Raw genomic sequence first — 26,456 nt, forward strand, 5'->3', positions numbered from 1 at the left:
GTCCCCTTCTGACTCCTATTCCCTCTCCCGCTCTCTGCCTTTCTCTCTTCCTGCCGCTCGATAATCTTGTTAGGTTCCCCTTCTTGTTTTTGCATCTACTGCAGTACGATAAGTGAGTCTTGAGCACACCGGAGTGTCCTTAAAATAATAAAAATCTGTGCAGACAGGAACAGCTCTAGATATCCTAGATTTTCTTACAAACATTTCAGCAAAGCCTAAATGACATTCAAAAGGCATTCAATTAATTGATATCATAAAAACATCAATTGTAGGGAAAAAGTGGATGTGCCAGCTGTCCCGACGAAAGCTGTGAGATTTAGAAGAAACAAACACATGAATTCAGAAAATAATGCAGAAAAATAGCATAAACTAATGTGCCTCTGTGGTTTGAAATTAGGCATCAAACTAGTTAGTCCACACTAACTAGATCCTGCTGAACCTAGGTACAGAGTATGAAACAAACCTTTCTTTTTAGTGTCTCAGTGTGTAAGATCATGTACTGATCAGCATTATCTTTGTTTGACAAAAAATTCTACCACAAACAACAAACAAACAAACAAACAAAAAAAAGCAATAATAAATATTCATGAATACGAACAAAACTAGTTAAATAGGCCTATGCTATGTAATGATGGTAACTGGAGAGCCAACTATGTTCAAAAGTTTGAAAACCAGTTTTCATGCATATTGTTTTCAGCACATATGCTGTACAAAGGTCTATACAGCAGTACCAATTTCTATACATCTTTCAGCCAAAGAGTTGACATACATGGATTTCTGCCGTCTATTCAATACTGTCTCAATTTTCCAGTGCTGCTACTTACAAGGTAGTTAACTGGCCATTTTCTGGATTGCAGATTTTCATACTACGCTGCCTGAACACGCTCTGCTATGCATGTCCTCTGCTACTTCAGTAAGCTTCAAAAGACGTTGCTAAAGATTTCTTCTGCATTAAAAGGGCAGGTTTCTTCTCCATTAGAGATTAAAGGTGCTAAAAGACTGTGCAGCAATGCTTACACTGATTGCTTGTAACATAAAGGGTACTACTTTCAAACTAATGGTAAGTGCAGCGATATGCTCTAAGCATGGTGTTTTTGGCAAGTTTAAGGTAAGTTTCCTCAGGATTGACATAAACAGATAAAATAAGAAAGAGCCACTTGGTGATTAAATGAATCTTTAAAAAGAGAAAAGAAGACAACTACCCTTTGTTGGTGTGTAATTATTTGTCATCGAGAAGCTCTATAATGATGTTTTTTACTAAACAAAGTTCATAATGATTGGCAGCTCTCAAGTTGAAGCTCTCAAATGAGAGTAAAAGTCACATGCTTAGCACATAGTGCTGCGCATAGTGAATTTCAAAAATACTCCCTACAGACTGTATATAGTGGTTGGAGATCTCCTCTCCATGGATGCTACCCTGTTGTATCAAAAAGTCTTTTTTTTTTTATTGTTTGCCCTTGAGCAAAGGGAAGAGAGGCTTCCTCGCCTCATTCCTCGTCCCTCTGAAAAGAGTGCAAACTCTACTTCTGGGTAAGCAGGCTTCACTAGTGGCCTCAGGGAGGGCAGCTAGTGACTCGTCAAAATGACATTCTGCAACAGCGGGCCCGTTAATAATAGATGCACTAATTGCTATTGTTGAGAAGATTTAGTTCTTGTCTCCATTTTGTGCTGCGCCTTGCCTATATCAGACAGGGAGTCGCAGGGGGCTGCTTAAATAAAGGTAGCGCTCCCCAACAACTCCACTGGAGGCATCTGAGGAGCCCTACACCCAGAGACCTGGATGACAGGTAGTGTAGCTAATAAGGAGGCTCCTGGGATGGAGGAATCTGGAGTGAGCAAAAACTCTTAGCTGAAGGACAAATAAAGGCTGATCAGCATCTCCTGGTGCCGACACATCCAGGTCCAGCTCTAAAGACGACCCAGGATGTTGAACCAGTGCATTTTTCACTTTGAACAGAACTAAGATTTGACTTGAACAGTAGCGTTCAGCCAAGAAAATCCCCCAAGAAAGTCACGGCTTTGACGAGAGAATGAACCCATCAAAAAGGCTCTGTGTTTTGACAGCCATGTCAGTTATTTATGCATGCTTTGTGGCAGCAGCACTTTTCATTCGATGAGGAATCCTTTTATTACGTTAGTGACTGGGCAGCCACGGAACTGCTGGGTTGCTCCATTTTTTTTTAGTGTGGCAATTGATTAAAAAATAAACTTATTACTCACATATTTTAGCAGTGAATTAATTGTGTTGAATCAGAAGGAATTCCTAAGACTAAAGCTTGCTATAATATATATTTAAAACGATGACAGAGGCTGGCATGAGAAACTCACGCGGGTAGTGATGGTGAGATTAATGAAAACACCCTGCAGACAATGCAAGCCAACTGCTCCTGTGTTTGAAGGCCTCAGCAGCCATCTGAAAATAATATACAACTGCATGTCTGAATCAGCCTCGAAACTCCATCTGTATGTACGAATTGTCTCTGACTGGGAAGAATTTCACCTCAGACCCCAAACAGAAATGTATAATTGTTACTTATTCATAATGATTTTGACAGCCATATTTTTTTACATATCAGTGTTTGTATCAACAAAGTTAACTTGTGGGCCTTTGAAAAATAGGATACAAAATGTTTTGCCCTAAAAAAAACAAAAAAAAGAGAAAGAACAAAGGTAAGGGTTACGGTCAGGGTCAAACTCATTTTCTAATGCCAACTATGATAATAATAACAACAATAGTGAAAGTAGATTAGGTGCCGTGCATCAGCCTCAGTTTATGAGAAAAAGAACAAAATATCATGATCCTGTATTCAAACAGTGCTGACAATAACACACAAACTAAACACACACAAGGCCCACCTCGCCATGGCAACTGTAGGAAATGGTCACTCGTTTGTTCTGCAAGCTCCGCCAGCTCTGCTCATCCAGTCAGAATTTATAATTAATGGCTGTTATAATTGCTGAATGAGAGCATAAGAAGGAGCGTGAAGAGCAGTAATGAGAGGGGGGAAAAGAGAAAACGAGAGGGAGAGAATGAACACAGCTACACAACCCTCAGTGCAAAGGGTCTCTGGACAAAAGACAAAGACACACACACACACACACAGCTATTAATAATAATATTATTGTTATTATTGTAGCTAGCAAAGCCCCCTTATCTCCATTCATTCTACATTTACATTCAAATGCACTGAAATCGAGAGATTTCATCTGATAAAGCAGCAGCAAAAGGTCGCATTTTATAATGACAACCTCAGGAAATTAATGATTATTGGCCTCAGATATATTCTGCAGCAGGACAATAAACCCAAACATACAGCCAATGACATAAAGAATGAGTAAAGAAGAACAAGGAGTCCTAGATGTGATGGTATGCCCATGTGAGCAAAACTGTGTGCAAGTGAATGCTCAACTATTCTCATTAACTTTTCTGTCTTGACAAAACATGGACTGAGTTTTATCACTGTTTTTCTCATTATTGTCATTATTTGTCGTTATGCTTGTTTTTAATTGCTCATACCTACTTGTGGGTTAGTATTCCACACATTCACCAGGCGTTTGTAGGCTGACCCCCTACCCTTCCTCAAATTCCCACTTCAGCCCACACTCACCCAGGATCGATCTCTGCCGAGTCTCCTAAGACAATCACCAGGTGTTGATTGGCCACCCTCCCGAGCCGTCTGATTCGCTCTAGTCAAGCTCTCCATCCTGCCACTTTCACTCTTTCTTTCACACTGAATTACTCTCGTCTCCAGCATGCTAACTTGCGAACACGTGACAGCTGCACGTACTGCACGTGAGAGCTACTGTGAGAGCTGGTAGCCTGGTGTTCCCTGAACTTTAAGGCTGAGAAATGAACTAAGACAGTATTTTTCGAGAGACGGTGGCTCCTGGCACCTTAAGAAATCTGAAAGTCTATGTTTTTTTCTTTTTCACTCCTCTGCACCTTGCCTCCTCCTTCACACAAATGCTGCTCCCCTTCCACCCCCCCTCTCTGTCTGTCTCCTCTCTTTCTCAGGGCATGGTTTGACCCGGGATGAAGGTTGCAGCTGATTTCTCCATCATTCCCTGTTCTACCTGGTTGTGGCTCAATTCTCAGTATTGATCCTGGGGAAAAGATCTCATCAGCCACAGCTGACCTGTCTAAGGATTGAGATCGCACACAAACACAAACTCATGGTAATAAAGTTAGACAATTCCTACACTGGTGTAAGCAGAAGGCAGTAAGAAAGTGAACGTGAGGCTGTTCGAGAAAGTGTAAATGGGCTCGAATGTGTTGGAACTGAATATTGATGAGAAGGAATAGTAAGGAAATAATTTACTGTGCTGCAGTGTGTGTGTCTGCTTGTGTTTGGATGCTAAAAGTGTGAAAAGAGCATTGGCAAGCATGTCGCCTCTTCTCCCTCCGCCTCTCTCTGTGCAGGTATTCCACCTGTGTGTAAGCTTGTCACTCACTCTAATGGGAGGGGAAGACCACTGTGTAAGAGTACGTAATGGGACCTGATGAGAAAAGGCTAAGCATCATCCCAAACAGCTAGCTGGACAAGCAGCTCCTGGGTCTCAATCAGTCCACCTCAATTCCCACATCCAATTGTATGTCCCACTATAGTTGTTTTTTGTGGCCCGTCTTAATTTAAGTTTTAGTCTAGTCTTTGCGTCCAGCTGTCATTTTAGTCTTTATTAGTCTTAGTCACATCCATAGTCATTTTAGTGTAGTCAAATTTCAGTCCACTAAAAGTATTTAAGCCTTATTTTTGTCAGAATAATTTATTTATTTAGTCTAGTCTATTTTAGTCTAGATTTAGTCAACAAAAATTGATGTAATGCAATTCTATTTCAACCAGTCAATATAGTACAAGTACTTAGTAGAACAGACAAAACAACCTTTTCTTTTAATCAATTGAGAATTGTTAAGTGCTATGAATTTTTTATTTTATTTTGTGCAGTGTGTGTGCTTGTGCGTGTGTTAGTGTTAGACTTGTCTGAAATGCTTTTTAAACAAGTGGGTTTTCAACTACACAGTAGTAGTCTCGGCTAGTCGAATGGTGCAGAGCAAGTTGTTCCACCAGCCAGGGACAACAAAGGAAAATAGAGTCGATTGCGATCGGAGTCTCATTTCATTTGCAGATCTGAGAGGGCATGCAGGAGTGTAGCTAGCTAGTAGTGTGTTGATATTAGAGGGTGCACTGCCATTTACAGCCATATAGACAAGGACTCAATGCGAGCCGCTACCAGGAGCCAGTGGAGAGAGGTGAGAAGAGGCGTGACATGGGTGTGTTTCAACTGATTGAAGATGAGGCGGGCTGCCACATTTGGGACCATCTGGAGTGGTTTTATGGTGACTGCATGAACTTCTGTTGTGAACCTGTTTTGAGTTCTGGCAACTGGCACACGCCTGTGGGCAAGTTTGTGTTTTTCCCTAGTTAAGTTTCACCGTTTCCGGCCACCAAGCCGCGTTTATTTGTGTTTTCTTAATAAATCCCTGTCCCAAGTATGTGCCCCGCCTCTGCGCTTCCTTCCCCCGTCAGCTCGCCGACGTGACATCAGCCACCGTCATCAGAAATCCTCAGATCATCTACACACATCTCCTGACAACTCACCTATCACCAATCATTTCACCTTTGCAGCCACATTCCAAACAGCAAGGGCCATCATTTTTCCCAGTGTCACATGTGCTCTGTTACAAGCCAACAGAAATCATGCTGGTACAGCAGCTGATTTCACTAATTTGCACCTTAACTGCCACAGAGACAGAGAAGAAATTAGAAGCAGCAGCATTGATATGAAATAAAATTTGCGCCGTACTCAGAAGTCTGTGAGAAGGTTCTCAGAACTGGCAATGCTCTTCAATAATGAGAAAAGCACGAGAAACAGCTCTGTTCCATACAAATAAGATTTATGTCACCAGTGAGACTGAATCATTCATTGCTGTGCTTCAGGTTCAGAATATCAAAGCCCTGCTGATTCCTCGAACACATGGCCGAGCAGAAATAAAAAACTTAATGTTACCTGAGCTTCAATTCAATTAAGCTGTGTCTGCATGAGAGGCAGACCTAGAGAGAGGAGCAGGGTGGCAGACCAGACTGAATAAATGGGCAGATGTGCACAGACACAAAGACAAATGTCCCTGCTGTTCTGGGTATACAAAGTTCATTTTGGGGAAAACAAGGGGCGACAGACAGAACGTCCAGTCAAATGACAGGGGAGGAGGATGAGATTGAGAAAAACAGAGCAAGGGACAGGTGAATGAGGCGGAGAGGACAGAGACAAATGTTGTCACGTCGCCCGAGATGGAGGGAAGGCCATTAGTGTTTAAATCGTTGACGGCGGAACTAAAGGAGACAACGAGATGAGTGATTGATGTGAGCAAGGAAGTTGCAGAGTTGAAGCAAACAAGGAATGGGGTACTAAAAAAAGAATGATTTCATAGCGATGAGAAGAGAAGGAGATGCCTTCCTTCCTTTCTGACAAGGTTTTAAACACCCCATGAGCAACACACTCAGATCTTAAAAGAAACTAACAAACTAAAGCTCAACATCCCAGGAATGGACATCAAAGAGCCCATCTTTTACTACCTTCACTTTCCTGCCAGCCACCCCAACTCTTCAGAATCAGATCTGATTTTTATGTGATGTAATGCAGTGGACCTTTGTGTGGTAGTGAGGCCTGTCATCATGAGCCAGTGCATCGACCTCTACTGGCTCAATAAATATTTAGGCAGCATAGATACAGACAGGGGGGTATGAGAAGCATCTTTTGCATTTTCATTATTCTCAACTGGTTTGCAAACACCAAGATGAAATCCATGTGGGTTACATACACACACATACATACACTATTGTATTACATTACAATTGCATAGCATACATTATACACATTAGCAAGCATTTAATGATCAATACAAAGAGAAAGATAAATTGCTTTCAGCCTGTGTCACAGATTTCGGGACAATGCAATGGTTTGGGGGGCATAAAGCAAATTGGGCATTGCATATAAAATTTTACATGATGCATGTCAGCTTTAATGCATATATATAATATATACATAATATTCATATTATATATATATTTGATTTTGTTTAATGAGAAATTACAGTTTTGTATGGATTACAGTAATGTCCTATAAATGTGTGTGTGGGGGGGTTCTGGTCTGTGAATAATAATAATGATAATCATAATATTTGTTGACAGAATATAAAAAAAAGATTGCAGCAAGAATGATGAAAATTAAAAAATATATCAATCAAGAATCAGACGTCAAGACCAGATATTAGCCATATAATGATTCTGGCACAATGTTCCTTAAAAATAACATTTGTATTCCAAATACCAATACAAAAAGTATGTTGAAATAGGTACACTATGAGAGAAATAGGAACATCTATTCACACATTACAGTGCACATTGTAGTTGACTGAATGAGAAATTTTGTAGTAATAAGAAAAACGCATCTTGACGTGATTAAAAACCATAAGCCCAAGTGGAGAAAAAAAAACGGAAAAGGAAAGCTGTTAAGAGGTCTCAGCCAAAAATCTGGTCCCTTCTGTCAGATCGTAGGCTTGCTTTGACTGGGCTTTTCATGTGAAAACTGGCATATGCCTTCAACAACACCAAGCGTGAGCTGACACTCCGAATAACAGTCAAAGCCAAACAAGCACGGAGGATGGAACACACAAGATGGAGTGTTGTTTCTCTATTGTTGTCAACAATGGTTACGTGGTTGTTAATGTACAAGCTTAATTTAATTCAAGAGCCATTTGGCAGATGAGCTCAAGAGGAGCCATGTGGTGATTTTTGACCTGTAGATGCTTCGCGAGGTAATACATAATCTAGGAGGCTGGCTCAGTCTCTGTCAGCCAATCAGCCTGGGCAATATGATTGTGCCGACCGACAAATAATTACAGACAATAAACAAACATTCATAAGATTTAACGTGAGGTTTAGAGACTGTAACACAGCATCCATCTCGCTGCTGCTCTTCCTCCATCCGTCCCTCGTGCTCTAGCTGTCAGGCACAGTGAAAAGTGGACAGAAATACATGTGTGCTTTTGGATGGCCGCGGGCTGGAATATGTTAGCATGAAGCAGTGCTCCATGGGCAGAGAAGAACTACACAGTGACAGAGTGCACAATTCCAGCCACTCGGTATCCCACACACACACACACACACAAAAACCTGCACCCTCTAAGGAGACCCTCTAAGTGTGGGTCTTGTTTGCTAGTGTGACATCAATGTCATCCTCAGGATTTTTATAAAACAAGAAAGAAATGAATGGTAATTATTTGTGTCTTGAAGCATAGAAACTAACAACCATTTTTTTGTTGGTGTTCAATTATTTCTGTCAGCCAGAAGATGATCATTAATGATGTTTTCATACACAGAGTTTAAAATGGGAGGGGCCCGATGATTGACAGCTCTCAACCACATGCTACTTCCTGGTTCTCCCCTTATGGCCGGTTTGAAAATAGTGCTTTCTTTCTCCCTATGCCACTCTCAGACACACACTTTTGTAAGATATATATTGACCACTGAAATACCCTCTCCTATTATTACTGGCTCTCATTAGAAACTCATATAATCAATAAATTGCAAAATACAGCCTTGTTGGTTGTAGAAGGAAACAGGACAACTGGCTGTATGAACATGACAGATGCATGAACACCAACACAAGCCTTAAGCAGCGGATTCATATCTTCAGATAGACGGTGTGTCTTTTATAAGACCACAGCAGATTTGCCAGGAAGCTGAAGGGCATTGAAACCCCGAGCAGCTTAACTGAAATCTTCTCTAATTGCATGTGATGGTGTGCATGTAAACATGTTTGCTTGTGCTAATGTGCCCTGCTGAAGAATGCCCATTCAGCAATCACTGACACTAATGATCGTTAGTTGCTTTCTAGCCCATGCAAAATTTTATTTACATATTTGTGCGTTTATTTATTCATTGCTCATGATGCAGCTCACCAGGACAATTTTTTTTAAAGACAACCCAACCATTTCTAAAAGAATCCCAGCCTTCAGGTTAATGGTGCAACTTCAAAGTGGGGCTGATTTATACTGAGTTGGTTTTACTGGACTCATAAATAAAGTTGCTAATTAGTTAATTATCTTGAGAGACTTAGAGAGTCTTGTGTTCTCTGTGGCAAGGCTTGTTGAAAAAATCTAGACATTGTGGGAGCATACAAGTGTCGCTTAATTTTAAAATACTTAATTTAAAAAATATATATGCTTTGCTAATACTGCACAAAAAGAAAGGGAAATTAAGTCCATTCGTTTTTCTTCTATTATGTTTAGTTCAAATCATACTGAGGTTGTTAAAATACCATGATATATTCTGTTTAGCGATTCAAGGCCTGAAAATGTATGTTGCCGTAATAAATGTATGTTTATTACACATGAATGCACATTATAAATGTATTTTTTTGATGTGTGGATGTCACTATATTCGGTAAAATCTAATTTTGTGCTCTTTGATTCGCCACTTCTTGCCCAACATGCCAAGCCCTGTTATTTGAGCATGTGTATATACGTGTACTGCACACACAATCAAACACACACTATATTCGTGCTTGCCTGACTCTAAGTGGATGGTTTCCCAGAGGGACATAAGAAAGTGCATGTAGTTAAGTAGCATTTGAGTCTGAGGCAAGCTGCACACTTACTTGCCATCTGCTCACAGCCTCTCCCTCTCTTAGCTTTCTGCCACGGGCAAGAAGTGCAACCGGGAGCTACAGCTCAGCGGAGCTGGTGAACTGGAAAGTGGTTACACCCTGCTCCAGCCTTCCTATGTCTACACGCAGCCTCTCCATCACCAGCACCTCTGTCTGGGACCGTGCCTCAGTGACATCCGGTAACTGGATATTTTGCAGGTACAGGCTAACTTGACAGGAACCTGTCACTGAAAGGACAAACGGCAGCAAAACACAACCCTCCTCAATTTTTTACAAAACTATTTTTATAAAACCTCCTGGATATATCCTTTTGAGATTTACCTTTAAGAATTTATTTTTTCTAGACCATTGCAGCCCTAACTCCCCACTGACAGAATAGGTAAAAGACATTCCTATTAGAATGAATGTTATTTTGCCCGAAGTTATGACTCTAAATAAGAAATTCAGCTTTGGAACACAATGTAGTAGATTATATTTTGTTTTACCAAGAGGCCACTGAGGTTATTAAAAAAAATGCCCTTCAGCCCCAAAAATCTCAATGTGGATGGAACAGCTGAGAGAGCAACCCCCCCATCAGCCAAAGAAAAGACATTCAGCATTTATAGTGGGGTCCTCTGAAGACCCTGCGTTTGGGATAGTAATACACAACCAACATTCTCTGATCATTGCAAAACTCAGACATTTGTAAAAAGGCAACTGAGATCCACTCCAGCCAGGGACATTTTCTCATGCACTGGAGAGATGCAAAGAAAGAGAAATCCGAAGTTGCCATAATAAGAAGAAGGCTGACAAATCCATCTGTTCCAACAGCAGGGGGCTAGTGCTGCTGTCTGTTGCTGGCAAGGTTCTGGCCAAGGTCGTTCACAAGAGACTCCAGCGGCCAATATAGAAGCGTGTCATTCCAGTTTCACAAAAGAACTTCCTCAAGGGCATGAAGATGCTTAACGTGCAACATTCTTAAAGGATGAAAATTGCAGAGGGCAAGACAAAAGATTTCTTGACTGCATTTGTGGGCCTGTCAAAACAATTTTAGCCATTCCACAGAGACCTTTTGTGGGCTGTCTGGATTTTTTCTTCAGCCATTGACAATTTCATGGTGGAATGATGAGTTGTGCATTGGGCTTTAGCTCACAGGTTGTAGTCTATAAGAAGGTTATGCTAACATATCTGATAATCCTTCAATGCCTACAAAAATGCTGTTTTCCATATGTTTTTCCTCAATAAAACCCAAAGGCCCTGTTCCATTACGCATTCAGCAAACACAGAAAGTGAATACTTTTAACTACTATATTATGTTCTGACTGACAAAATATGCTATATCCTCCGAAAGCCTTTAAAACCTTCTTAAAAAAAAGAGGCACTGTTCATTAGTTATTCTTATTGCTAACGGTGTAGAACATGAAAACATGTTGATGTTTGTTCCTGTATTTGCAGAATTACAGGGAAAGGGGAAAGCAGACATCTCAACTTTAATATCACGAGACTGCAACCTTACTTACTTACTTGAATCTGAAATGATTCAGTAGCACCTAGCTCTTTTGTGTTGATTTCTGTTTGGATGTTGGTTAAATTTGTCTCGATTCAATCTGTAGTGAGCCCATATTGCCTCCACATCCGCTTTTCATCTCTCCCTATTACATACTCACAACCTGCATGAGGGGCATCCATAATTCAGCAACTGCCTTGAATTTGGCATTCTTACAATTTAGAGCCAGATCCTCACTCGTTTCAAAAAACGGGATCAACAATGTCTGTATAGCTGCCTCTTCCAACAGCTACAATTATACATGACAGACTGATGACCAGAGGAATGACCATAGAATCAGATGAATATGAATATCCCTGCAGAAAACCATCAAGCAAAATGTCCTGCCTGTGATTTATGCAGCAGCAGCGGACAAACCAGCATTACCAATGGCAGATATTCATTTGCATAAAGACACTAAGAAACCTGCCTGGTCTCCTTGGTTACGACCTTTGTGGCATTTATGAAAACAGAGGAAAAGATGATGGAGCTGCAGCAGAAGAAGACAAGAAGCAGGAATTAGCTCCTTAGACAGCTCTTCTGTTTAATTCAGTTTTACCATGTGTGTAATGCAGTAACCTTTTGTTCAGTTTTATTTCAGCTATGTTATGTTCACTTGGGATCTGTGCAGTCCACTTTCCCTGTATCTTCCCCTTTAATTCGAACCTCTCAGATGATTGTCCTTTCTCGCTTTGTTACACATGTGGTGACTTATCATATGTCATAGATAGAGGGGTGGACCTGTGGTGTCAGTCATGAGAATCCACACCCAGTCCCAACTGACTGTCACGCCCCCAACCCGTCCTTCAGTGTCCATCACGTTAATGTCCTCAGTGTCAGCGCTGATGCATGTAAAATTGCACATGTAATTGTGCATATGTTTATATTTTGTTTGACTTTGTCAAGGTAGGTGAGTATTTCGAGCCTAATACACAACCTAAATCTATATAGCACTCACCCTCAGGCAGACAAAGACTTAATAACAGCAAATAAAAAAAATCAATAACCATTATCTGAAACATGGTAGGCATGATAAAAATGCAGACATACTTAAATAGTGCTATTTGATGATATTCCCCTCTGAGTTTATCTGCTTTCTCATGTGCAGCCATTGGCAGAACAATGCTGAAAATGGTCTACTGTCAATCAGATAGCCTTGCTGTTTATCTTCAGCCATAATGAATCAAAAAGTTTTTTTTCCTGAACGTCAAGAAATGAGCTATAGCTGGTGACATTTATCAAGTGGACAGTCCATGAATCAAGTATTCCAACTGTTAAAGACAGCTGCGGGGACAGAGACAAATGACAGCGTAGTATTACCCCTCTTCCAACCGCAATTCATAAAAAAAAAAAAACACCTTAATCTGCATTCAAGCATATGCAAATCAGTAAAACAAAGCTTAAGCAGTAATGATTAGTAGGAATAAAATAATCATCATCTTATGTATTCAGATCAATCCATACAATTTCTCCTTTTGAAACAACTGCAGTCAATGTGTGCATACAAGAAGGCAAGATGTCAGGAAAGTTTTTACTTGAAAAAGGTCTTGGTTAAATCCCTCCACAAAATGCCAGCCATGAATCCATGGTCTATTCCTACTCACATTTCCACTGTGGTGTAATATCAACTACATTCATCCATGAATTTTTATTGCGTCTATATTACACTCCCTGTGCTTTCACTAGAACCTGAGTGTCAGCAATGTCAAAATGCTATCCTATACAACACAGTAACCTCAAGGGACCACAAATTATTTGACAACAAAATGAAAAGATCACCTTCAAGCACCTACTGTACTTAGCACTTACAGTGCGAATAACCATATAACTGTTTTTCAGTCAACTTCATGAATGGAAATGTTAACATTGATAAACCCCCCCCAAAAAATACCTTTAAGCCTTTGCAGTGTAATTTGCTAACCTTTGCTGTTTCTATGCAACTTTAATCAGGCAGTAGTTTATCACCTTACTATAATCCCAAATCTAACACTGTAACGAGGCAGAATGACATTAAAATGGCTTTATCACATGCTGATCTCATTCAGTGCACAACTGAACACCAACAGAAATCCTTCCTTCCCACCGCAATCAGATTCTATACAGTTATGAGCACAATAACTGTAACTACTTAACATGTGCAATATATTTATACATTGATACTTATATATTTATCATAATTTACTGTGCAATCATTTCTTTCTTTACAATAATTTCTTTCTGTGCATTACTTTTACTGTGTACTTTTAATTACTGCGCAGCTTCATATTTTATACTTAGGGTGGTAGTAGCCTAGTGGTTAAGACGCATGCCTGTGAACCAAAAGACCCAGATTCAAATCCCACTTACTACCATTGTGTCCCTGAGCAAGACACTTAACCCTAAGTTGCTCCAGGGAGACTGTCCCTGTAACTACTGATTGTAAGTCGCTCTGGCATCTGGTAAATGCTGTAAATGTAAATGTAAATACTTAGTATTCACCATAATTTATATTTGTTTTTTGTCCAAGATATTTTAGAGGTAACAGGGGTAACTATTTTTTAAATTAAATTGAGTGCTTTAATTCTTAGCTTAATCGCCAGTGCTATTCAGTACATTGCTTTTGTCTTTTTGTTTTCAGTGTCTGTGCAGTCATGATGTAAGCATTTTCCTCCAGGATAAGTACAATTTTCTGATTCCGTTAAGAAATAAGAATTAAACCTTGTTTGTGTGAGTCTCTGTCATATCATCATCAGTTGCACAGCCCCTCAACATTATTTAACATTTTTGTAATTCACTTACATTCAGCGCTATGAGGAGTATGAGCTTAAGTAAAGTGATTGTACACAGCAGCACAGCACACGGTGCACACAGTGAAATATGTCCTCTGCATTTAACCCATCACCCATAGTGAGAAGTGGGCAGCCATGACAGGTGCCCAGGGAGCAGTGTGTGGGGACGGTGCTTTGCTCAGTGGCACCTTGGCGGATCAGGATTCGAACCGGCAACCATTTGATTACAGGGCCACTTCCTTAACCGCTAGGCCACCTCTGCCCGAAAAGCTAGTGTGATTATCAGTGATTGTGTCTGACAACAGGGCACGGCTGACCAGACAGGAGAGTGAAATGTACCAAGGTTTTGGGAAACATTAAGACATGAGCAAAGAACCCCAGCAATACCAGACTAGCGAGGAGGTTTCCATGGCAACCAGTCTCCCAATTTATAAGCCAAGTCGTAGAATGGTGGAGCTGAAGACAGAATGTGACTTTGAAGGGAGGAAATCAGACATAAATCAAAGATGAGTTGACGATTTACAGAAGACAGATTAGCTCAGCAGTTGTTTATGAGAAAATGCTGTTTTTCAAAAAGAGAAGAAAAACCAATAAACACATGCACACTCACACACTGTCCATGACTCTGCACTTAATGCCAGATGTATGTTGCCTGTTTGTCTGTCTGTGTGAGTGTGAAGCTGTGTGTTCTTGTTTGAATGGAAATATGCTTCACTACAGACTCAGCTGGGTTTATTTTTAGAATCCTCTCCCTCATCTTCATATCCTTCTCCCCCTCCCTCTATCGTCTACATCATTGCTTTTTCAATTTTCTAAATATCTACTCTCCTCTTCACTCCTGTGTCTCTGGCTCGAAGGACTTCTTTTGGGGCAGTGGTGGCTTAGCGGTTAAGGAAGCGGACCCGTAATCAGAAGGTTTCCGGTTCGAATCCCGATCTGCCAAGGTGCCACTGAGCAAAGCACTGTCCCCACTCAAAGCTCCCCAGGCGCCTGTCATGGCTGCCCACTGCTCATTCAGGGTGATGGGTTAAATGCAGAGGACAAATTTCACTTTGTGCACCGTGTGCTGTGCTGCTGTGTATCACTTCACTTCTTCTTCTTCTCTCTTAGGCCTACAGGATGCACTTAATGTATGGCCATTAAAACACAGGCACAAATATATGGTAGAAGCAAGGTCAGAATGTAACATAGATAGGGGTTCCCTGTGGATTGCCAGTGAACTGCATAACATACCAGAACTTCTCAATAATACAGTTGGTCTGCCCATTCGATGTGTTTATGAGACAACAAATAGAAAGACAAAAAAATGTTATCTCTTCCCATTCCTGTACAATCGGTGCAATCTGAGGTGGCCTTGTTTTTAAACCAGGCAAGTAGACAGTCGCAGTGACAGCATCACAATGTTGGGTGCCGCAGGTGATGCAAAACAGAGGTTACAGACACCAAGTGAAAGGAGAACAATAAGCACAACTGTGTTGAACTGAGGAAACCATTAAGGTTCACTTCATATCCTTTCATGAGCTGTGCTAAATCTGCAGGTAAGAGTCTGTGTGTGTGTGTAAGAGAAAGAGAGAGACAGGGAGTGTGTGATGAGATCCAGAGTGAAGGCCTTAGCCAGGGAAGCAACAGGCCGAGCCAAGGGCATACCCAAATCTCGCGTCATACCCGTTAGCGCTAAACTAACCTGACGTATTGGAGGTCCGCACTGGGCCCAATAACACACATGTACCTGACACGAGCACTCACTGTCTACACACACTATAGCACCTGACACAACGGCACACCGGCCTGCCAGGGCCCTGTGCGCTTCTCTACCCCTGTTGGCAGGGCTCTAGTCTGGGTGTCTCTCCTAACGACAGCTCCCCCAGGGCTGCCTCCTGGGTGCCCACGTCCTGGAGCTTTGCCATGGACCTCATTTAACCAAACATTTTCACCAGCCGAGCTTTCAGCCTTGTGTCTTATTCTGTTCCCAGAATAACAGAAAACAAACAGTTCTTATGAATAAGTAAATAAAATCACAAGATTAACAACACTGAAAGAGAAAACGCAAGATTACAAGGGCCATCTGTTGAAACATTTAATTGCTTCCACCCAGAATAACCTTTTCATGCTTTAAAATCCTGATAAGAGCTATAGCAAAAAGACACTGGTGATGCACATGATTTGATATGACCAAATGATTATTAATTTGCATGTTTACCATCAGACATGCTTCCAACGTATTTACAACATATACAACCTGTCTACAAAAGTACTAATAATTGACCATACATCTGGATTACATACAGTAATTATTTACACAAAGCAACACAGTAACTTGTCACTGAAAACTGGCGTCATGGAGAGCGCCACAAGTGAATGTGCACTAACAGCACTTCTTCTCTTAACTGTGCATGACACATCGACAGAGATTACAGCCAATGCAACTAAGTGAAACGTTACGGCACTGAAATCAAGTCCAGCCTCCCACGCCACTGTTAACTTGCACTTAATTTACGCCTTTGTTGCAAGTGATATTCTGATGAGCCTGCCTAGCGTATGGGCACATCCTTAATTAACCAGCTCTCAAAAACCATGCTCAAACCAGCTCAAACCTCAAATGATGCATATACACTGTCATTTTTTTCAAAATCTACAATCCTCAGCCATTGCTGGAAAGGAAATAACCTGACATGAATGTACAATGTCTCCTGGTGCTCAACATAACTCAGCAGCTGTCCCAGTTTATCTCAATGATCTCCCCAAAATCAACAGATAAAAGAACATATGGTCTTCTTGAGAAATTATGAAAATATAGTACATTGTGGCATTTACTAAATTTCCACAGTATAACAGTTCAAAAACAGCCTCACTAACAGGCCCAGCTCAGGTCTGTGAATATATGCCTCTTGAGATTAGCAGTCAAATGACCATCATTGTTCTAATCAAGAAAAAGAAGGCTCACCAGTTCCCTTAGCGTGTGAATAAGAGTAAGGGTGGCCATTTTTTGTAGGTGACTTGTGCTCGATGGCCTTGTCAGATAACAGACTGAGCGCTCAATATGATTAACTGGGCAGAAGTGGCCCTGCATGATTTGCTCAATAGTCTAGTTTCAAATCAAGGGAAAAATAGCAGTGGATTTAGGGGACATACACAAGACCTTAATAAGAGTTAAGATTAAGAGTCATTTATTGTCAGTGTAAGTAATACATTCATCATACAGTAAGGTTTATAGCCCAAAGGTTTACAGGCAATTCTATTTGAACAAAATCATGTATTTATTAAGGGTGTTAATGGGTTAAAAGTTTAAATCTAACACATTTGGCTGACATCCCTGTCTAGAGCACATTTTGTAATTAATTAATATGATTATTGTCAAAGCTTGCTATAATGCATTTTTGACTGTTTAACAAACAGCCTGGTACCTCTAGCCCACCAGGTGGTGCCACATTCTTGTTTGTCTTTCTTAGTACCAATTATGCCTTTCCAGGTGTATCCAATTACCCTACTTATATCAGCTCTCCATTGTGGTGCATGTGCTGGCTTTTCTATTTTAAGTTCACACCCACCTGAAATATGCTTTAAATTCTACTGGGCATTGTGCCTATTTTCTGTTTTTCATGGTACTGTGTGCATATTTTCATCTGGTCGTAGCTGAATTTTGCTTCCATGAAATAGGTCAGTCCCCAAACAAAAAGTAGACAAAATGGCCAGCTGAAGTAGTTTAATTTAACTCATTAAAATCAAGATTTTAACATGGACTCCACAAGCATGCATGTTTCTTAGTTTTTTTTTTGATAGTGACACTGATAATTATTCACATTACTCCTGATATTATATGAAAAAGTTGAGTTCATTCAGCTTAAATACACTCAATGATGATGAATGATGAGAAAATTGCCTACAACAAAGAAGTCTGACTGTCACATAAACATGGTGCATGGATGGACACATTCACACAGCTTCACAAATGGGGGAGTTTATTATTTAAAACAGAACACGCATCAGAACAGGACATAAAGAGTAATGGCCTGACAGGGAAGCGATACAAGAGGTGACATTTAAATACTCAAAACAGCTGCACACAATCAGGATAACAATGAACAAAACGCAACGAAGCTCTCCACCGAATCACAAAGCCGGAGGATCCCCTCTGGAGTCAGTTCCTGACCCTGATTTATATTGTAATGTTGTTATGAAAAGCACAATACAATATGCTGCAATAATGAAAGCTAGTCCATACAAAGTAAAACAAGTTTATTTGTGTGTATATCTTAATGTATGTCTGATGGGACTAGCAGTAATCAATCACCGACTATCACCCTCTGTCGAGTGTGCTGTGATGTTAAAATTACAAAAACGAACAGCAGCAAAAACACACACATAAACTTCCTTAATGTAATAAAGCATACATTTCCATTGGGGTCTCCTTCAATCTGTAGGTAAGTGACAAATGGAAAAATAAATCTTTGCCTCCCGTTACCCTATAAAAATGTTGAGCCACTGCCTTATTTGCATGGATGTACCTCACTGCCATTTTTCTCACTTATAAAGAAAATAAAGAAATGAGACTAAGTGTAGCTCTATCAGACCCAACAACTGTCTCTGAATGCCACCGGGGGCCATATGTAATTGGCTCATTTCATCAGAGCCTAACCAGTGTAGAGTATTAGTTTAAAAAAAAAAAAAAAACAGACACAGTGTGTTTCATCACTGAAAACAGTTGGATAAACATATTTTCTTCAAACTCTGCAACACATTAGATTATGAGGAAACTAATAATGTGCTGGTTTCCCATTCATGGATTAAGCCTAGTTCTATAAGATCTTTAGCATAGGTCAAACCTTAATCCATGAATGGGAAACCAGGTTTATCAATTTAAATTCAACCTGCTCGGTAAAGATGGCACAGGCATATATGTGTGCAAGTAAATAAATAGCACCATCTCTCTTTCCAAGAGCTCTGCACTTGTATTCATTAACTGAATAAGGCTAATTGGTTGTATAATGTCTGTTTACAGCCAATGCTGCTCTTTATGGGTGTAATATGGACTCTTACCAAGTACACCCAGACGGTAGTTCATGGTCACCACAATCACATTGCCGTAGGCTGCGAGAACGCTGGCATCAAACATGTTTCCAGTGCCTTCCATATAGGAGCCACCATGGATAAAGAGCATGACTGGTTTCTTCCGGCGGTCACGAATGTCTGAAAAACACAGGAGCATGAGTTTAAAGCTTTGTAATGTAATATGCTTCCCTGCAATGTTGATGAAGATCACTTGCAACTACAACATAGAATTTGTTGTGTGCGTGTTTGTGTGTGTGTTTTTGTAGAGGAGTGAAAGGGACTGCTCTCTGTATATGCTCTGACTGCTGCCCTGTTGTGTGTTTGCCCTGAGCTTGTGGATGATTAATATGTGAAAGCGACAGAGCAGAACAGAAACATAAATAACAGCTATAGCATCTGTTTACCCTGACAATCCAACAGGGGAGTAGAGAGAGACAGAGGGGGGAAGAGCCAGGGAAGACAGCTTCTGTGTCACTGCTCTATGCCAAGGCCAAAACATTTAATAAAAAAAAAAATCCACTCTCATAGAAACACACTACATAGACACAGACAAAGATATTCATAAAACACACAGCACACTAAAATAAAGGTGCAGAGACAGCTGTGATGCTGCATTACTATGGCAACAAACTTGAATCTGATTTCCCCCTCCTCTCCCCTACAAACTCCAGACACTCTATCACACGGCCTCGGCCTCATTGACCGTTGCCATAGAGACGTCTCTAACCCATTGACACCCCTCTGCCAAATCTGTACTTCACAAAGACATATGACTCAGATGAAAACACAGAGTTTGTGTCACAAAGTAACGGAGGCATAGGGATGTCTCCTGTGCCATAATCTATCAATCAGTTTCAGATTCATTGTTTGGTTCTCCACCTTTTCCTTTCAGTGACATTTACTTTTTCACCAGTGTGATCTTTTTGTAATGCAATCTCATGCAGATGAGATGGCATTTCACTTTTCTTAAAAGATTTAAATAGGAATACTCATAAAACAAAAGGAATTATTTGGATTACTTGGAGGAATGCAATACAATGATTTATTTTCCAACAGACATTACTATTCTACAAAAGATGACTTGTATGGAGATAAATCTGTATGGAATCAGATCACTGAAAAGCTATTTTTGTGAATGAAACACATATTTGCATATTTGCTCTGTGGATTTGTGAACACAATATTACCCTTTGTAGATTTTGGTTTGTGCACATTGATTAATGGCAGTGTTCTGATTTGATAAATATGGTACAATTGTTTTAGTTCATTCGATTTCAGTTTTGTGCCATATTTGTATTAATCGGAAAGCACAAAAACAAATGGGATGCCACGTCACTGCAGAATGCTGTGTTAGCCATGCTGGTAAAGCCTGGCTTGGATTTTTAAATAAATCACCAACAGTGTTACCAGCACCCCCACACCATCACACCTCTTCCTCTATGTTTCACAATGGGAACCACATTTGTGGGAACTAGTGGAACCAAAGATCTATAATTTGGCTTCTTAGCAGCAATTCAACCATGAAGGCCTGATTCGTGCAATTTCCTCCGAACAGTTTATGTTGAGTTGTGTCTGCTACTTGAACTTTGTTATTCATTTATGTACGCTCCAATCTGAGGTGCTGTTAATGTGCAGTTTCTGAGGTTGACAACTCTGATGAACTTGTCATTCAGGCAGTCCTCATGAGAGCCAGTTTCATCATAGCAGTTTATGGTCTTTGCAAATGTACTTGAGGATGCATGCAGTTCTTGAAATTTGACTGACTGACATTAGTCTTAACATAACGATGGACTATTCTTGCCATACTGCGCATTAGAACAAGCAGGGCTAGTCACTGTATAGACCTTTGTACCAACCATACCTCTGCACAATACAACTGATGGTTTTGGTCACAGTGGATCCTGGGAAAACTGGACACAGTTATAAGGCGCAGTGCAATCCCGCAGTGCTGATTGCAGGCTGTGCTCCTTCGATTCCACACACATGATAGCCTCCTATTTAAGTGTGCCTGCATCAGTGCTCAGTGTTCTGGTATTGAATTTTTGTATTTCAGGTGGTGTGAGTGTGTGGACCTTCCCGTTTCCACTTCCAAAGCAAAGCCCTAAGGGTTTGTTTTTTCCAGTTTGAAGTGTGAAATAAAAGTTTTGTTGTACTTAATCTGCGCCTGGGTTCTTTCTGTTCTGTGACAGTTTCAAACACATTAAGAAAGCAAAGAATTCTTGACAAGGCACACCTGTTAATTGAAAATAATTCTTGGTGACAACTTCTTGAACCTGACCGAGAGAATGCCAAAAGTGTGCAAATGCTGTCATCAATGCAAAAGGAGGCTATTTTCAATAATCTGAAATGTAAAACATATTTTGGTTTGTTTAACACTGATTCCATATGTTTTATGCAAATCCTTAGGATTCACTTGAGCCTCAAGTTTTACATTTTATTATAGTGCTATGAAAATAGGGCCTATTGTTTCAGTGCAGTAAATGAACTCACATTCAATTCATTCAGTACCACAAAGCTTATGGTAGCTTTCAGAAAACTTTGATTGAATTCTGCCTCCAGCAACTGAAACATGGACAATGAAAAAATATGAGAGGGTGTGAGTAAGAGTGAGAGAAATACAAGTGCAACAGACAGTAAACAAGAGTAAATGATAACCAGAGAGAGAGAGAAAACAGAACTGATAGGAAGGGCTCTCAGGATCCTTCTGGATTGCTTGATCCTCTCAAGCAGAACAGACAATAGGCGATTAGTCCAGACTTGTGTTTAGTGTTCAGCCATGTTTGCGTTCTTCAAGATGGTGTGGGAAAACATTGGTTGGGGACCCCTGTTGCCACGGCACATGCCTCTGGCGTTCTATTAGTGAATAATCCATTAGACATGGACACATACTGCATTCTCTCCCTGGCCCCGCTTATTAACAACTGACTGAGACCGCACAAAAACAACACAACTACAACAGTGCTGCTACCTAGAATCAGTATTATCAGGTATTATTATTGGTCATAACTACACTGTCCTAAATTTCTGATTTGTACCTTACGGGCATTTGATCTTCAATATAAATGAAGTTTGATTCATAATCTTACGTGAGGGTTCATTCTATTGTACTGATATATTCATAAATTACTGGAGAGCACTGCAAATGAATCTCAAATTAACTGAGGCTTGACATTTTATGATGATTAATGTAGACTGCATCATTAAGACATTATTCTGCCTGTCAAACGACAGCGTCACTTGTGAGTCTGCTAAAATGAGACCCAAACATTCACATTCACATTTCTGATGGCAGGCTGACATCTCTTTGAAAGTCGAGCACTTATGGATTATAAGTGTTATGTCTAAATAAATAGAAGTGAGAATTTGAGACTCAAGTGGAACTGAAACATTTGAGTCAAAATGATTACCTGCAGTGTTAGACATTTCCAATATTCTTAGAAGTGGCATATCAATTAATAAGAAGGATTTTAGAAGAATAAGTACAAAATGAGAAAAGTAAGTGTTCTGTGGCACTGTAATATAGGAAAATAAAAGAATGTAATTATCTTCCCTTTACAATATTTATTAGTTACACAGCAGTTGGCATCGTTGAATCTAGGTCCCAGCTTTATGTGTGCAGATTTTTCATGCTCACCCAATGTTAGCACATACTACCTTTTGGGTTTTAGTTGAAAAGGTGACACAAAAAAGGTGCTCAATGTCGTGGGATGGGCTCCGGAAGCCTTGAGCAAGATACTGTCCCCATACAGTGCTCTAGACCACCGTTCATGGCTACACACTGCTCAAAATGGATGATGGTTTTGGATGTGTGCTGTGTGTATCATAATAACCACTCATGTTAAAATGCCTTTTTTGTGGTAATGTAAAAGCAAAAAAAAAGTAAATAATTTCAAAACTTTTCTAACCTTTAACGAGACTTTGTAACCTAGTAACATTTAAAAAATAAAAAAACTTGTGCACACTCTTAAATTAATTATTGATGCCCCTTTTGATCTAATTACATCATTGCACATTTTGATGTGGCAATATACTTGTCAATAAATCATCAATAATAATTTAATTGGATTGCACATAGGATATTTTATTTAATGCAGGATGCTCAGGTCCTAAGTGTAAAGCCTGGGTTTTGTATCATGTTCGGATGTTGGTTGTGGGAGATTTAAGGCATTGACAAAGTTGGTTTTGTTATTGTTCTTTCTTCTTTGAGGAAAAAGCACTTTTCTTCTTCTCTTTTCACTGTTGTTGATGTTCCAGTGCAGCTAATCCACACATTTTAAATAAATGAAGGTCTTAAACCTGCATGAGTGTCAGTGCTACAGTGTGTCAGTGTCAGAGGAAAGACATTTATTCGGTGCTGGCAATCCCCAAGGCTGTTGTCTACCTTGGGCGGCACGAAGAGCTACCTCATGAAAAGGGTTGGAGGAAAAAATGGGTGAGTGCAAAAGATAAGGACATTGTAAAAGGCCAACAGATTTCAGAGGTGACCGCTCATTTAAGAGAGTCTGTCTTTAGATTGGTGGTTTTAGTGGGAATATTATCAGCCTGCAAGTTCACCTGCAACCACATGCCTGGTGTGAAAGAGGCAGGAGTCCTGCAAAAAACAGAAGTGCCAATAACACTGAAAACCTGCAAGTACTTGGGTTTGTCATACTGGAAAGAATTTACAGGCAGGCTACAGTTCAGTAGAAAATAAACTACTGTACAGATCTTTTAACATGCCGGCTTCATCTCAGCCCAGAGGAAAAATGATTTTAGAAGACCTTTGGAGACATCATAAAAACTGTACACATTCTGGGAAACCCGTAAGTGAAAATTACGAACACTCTCCCGAATGCACCTGGTTGTGGCTCTCATTTGCTCAGTTTTGACTTGGCATTCAAATATCACAAAGCTCATTTTTATTAAGTAAATTAATCTTATATCTGACACTACAAGAAGATGAATTGCTCAAACCAACATGTTTTTCTCACACATGAATGAGATAGGGGAGAAATTCAAATCAGAGCAACTTACAATCAGTAGTTACAGGGACAGTCTCCTTTGAGCAACTTAGGGTTAAGTGTCTTGCTCAGGGACACAATGGTAGTAAGTGGGATTTGAACCTGGGTCTTCAAGTAGTACTACCTGGTAGTACAGTTTTGGTAAAATACAGAATACTTATAAATTGCTGTTTATTTCTGACAATTCTTTAAAAATGAAAACAAACTAAAATATTTTAAAACAGGATCTAAAACCTTTTTCTTGCTTCTTACTGGGAAGTGATTAGTGTGTGACACACCACACCACACCACACCACCCAGTACCCACAGTTAAATGTGATCTATGCATTTAACCCATCCCCTGAGGGAGCAGTGAGCAGCCATGACAGGTGTCCAGGGAGAAGTGTGTGGGAACGATACTTTGCTCAGTGGCACCTCAGTGGCACCATGGCAGTTCAGGATTCAAACTGGCAACCTTCTAATTATGGATTATAATTACCTCAATCCACTACACAGTTACTGTGAATATAGGGATTTAAAGACCTATACTGGAGTCACTGTTGCAGATTAAACTCATGATTAAACAGTTAACTAGTGGCCAGTGACTCTTCTCTTTGCCTCCTCAATACACATACAGGGCATCACTGGGCATCACTTTTTTGTTGTTACAGCCTTATTTCAAACTGTATTAAATGTGTTTTTACTCAGAATTCTACACACACCACCCCATATCCCCATAAAAATTTTTGGCAAATTTTGTACATAAGTATTCACAGCATAAAGTTAAAAATTCTGGGAAGGGTTATAGAAACTTTTCTGCTGCTTTTTGAGCAGAAATTTGCACAGTGATTTTTGCACAATTTGCACCAATCAGTACAGTGGCCTCCATCTGTAGGTGGAAGAAGTTTAAAGCCTCCAGGACTCTTTCTAGGGTTAGCTCTGATCAATCAAGAGAAGGGTCTTAGTCAGGGAGGTGACAAAGAACCTGAAGACCTCTAGAGCTCTGACATTCTAGAAGGACAACCATCTCTGCAGCAAACCACCAATCAGGTCTGTATGGTAGAGTGGCCACACAGAAGCTACTCCTTAGTAAAAGGCACATTTTGCCAAAAGGCACCTAAAGGACTCTCAGATCATGAGATACCAAAAAAGCATGGCGTTGGCAGCATTATGCTGTGGTGATGTTTTCCAGCTGCAGGTACTGGGAGACTTGTCAGGATAGAGGAAAAATGACTTCAGAAATATAGACATCCTGGATGGTTGCGGGCTGTAGAGGCATCGGCCGGAAACAGACGGAAACTGTCAATACCGAGAGCAGAAGAAACATCTGAGACTTGGACGATAAGAGTGTCGGAGGACGGGCCAGGGGTCGAGGTCATCAGGAGCAGAACAAGAACAGGTAAGGATATTGTCGGCTGCCTCTTCTGTTTCAAGGTTGGTGACTCTGCGGGGTGTGCGCCCCCTGAGGGTTAGGCTGTGTGGCCGTGGCCCTGAAAATAGGTGTGATAAGCTTGAGGCATCATATTGAAAAAGACCTGAGGCTGTAATTGGTGCCAAAGCTGCATTGATAAAGTATTGATTAAAGGCTGTAAATACTTATGTACATTCTTCAGTATGTACTTTCTCAGTTTTTTTATTTTTAATAAATTTGTGAGTAAATTCTTTTTGCTCGTTGTCATTATAGGGTGTAGAAAAAATGTATTTAATCAATTTTGAAATAAGGCTGTAACATAACAAAATGAAAAAAGTGATGTGCAGCGTCAGGATTCTGTCCGGCAGGGGCTACTCCGAATCAAGAGGTTGGACCAGAGTTTTATGCTCGTCATGTGCTATTATGTTTCCTGATTGTTTTCACCTCTATATGATTGTATTAAACTGCCCTGTTCGTGTCAGATCATTGTTACTGGATGTCTTCCCTGTCCTGTTGATCATGTATTAAACCCCTGTTTTGTGATGTTTTGCGTATGTGTCCTTTTTCCTCTCCATGTCCAGCCTTCTTTCCAGATCTACTGCCTTGCCATGTCAAATACTTTACGGATGCACTGTAGCTCATCCACTATTGGTTCTCCTGCTGTTGGTTCTGCTCATTCCAATGTTCATATTTTTTTTATTCATCCTATCCACATCACCATGAACCTTAATGCTTTGGTCCTCATTTAAAATGTTTATTTATCTCATTTTGAATGCCCTCTTGTGAACTGCTCCAAATGCGGCTTTCCTTTGTTTTTGGGGCATAAAAGGTGCCGTTCAGAGCAGAGACCATCCAGGTGTGAGGGGGATTGCTAAGGTGCTAATGCTAACTGTAAATGCCAGAGTGGGAGCTGCAGCTGTTCTCTTTGTGGGTGTGGGTGTCGCTGTTGAAGCTGCTAATCAGTGACTGCCAGTCTTCCACCTGGAGCTCCAACTTTGGAGTTTAACTCCAAACACTCCTCCTTCCTCTGGCTGTCAAGCTGCTAAGGCTGATTGAAA

At 40.3% G+C, this 26,456-nt stretch overlaps 1 protein-coding gene across 4 annotated transcripts in view; it reads right to left on the bottom strand.

The window, feature by feature from the left end:
- The window catches only part of nlgn2a (neuroligin 2a), a 132,560-nt gene that overhangs the window by 24,783 nt on the left and 81,321 nt on the right, over positions 1 to 26,456 (bottom strand). For all 4 annotated transcript variants that reach the window (XM_028993573.1, XM_028993491.1, XM_028993410.1 and 1 more), the window contains one exon: positions 18,997 to 19,146. In XM_028993573.1, coding sequence (XP_028849406.1) covers positions 18,997 to 19,146 — 150 coding nt within the window. The remainder of the gene's footprint in view (positions 1 to 18,996; positions 19,147 to 26,456) is intronic.

This window comes from Denticeps clupeoides, chromosome 1 (assembly GCF_900700375.1).
Source record: "Denticeps clupeoides chromosome 1, fDenClu1.1, whole genome shotgun sequence".
In the NCBI taxonomy this organism is placed as follows: domain Eukaryota; kingdom Metazoa; phylum Chordata; class Actinopteri; order Clupeiformes; family Denticipitidae; genus Denticeps; species Denticeps clupeoides.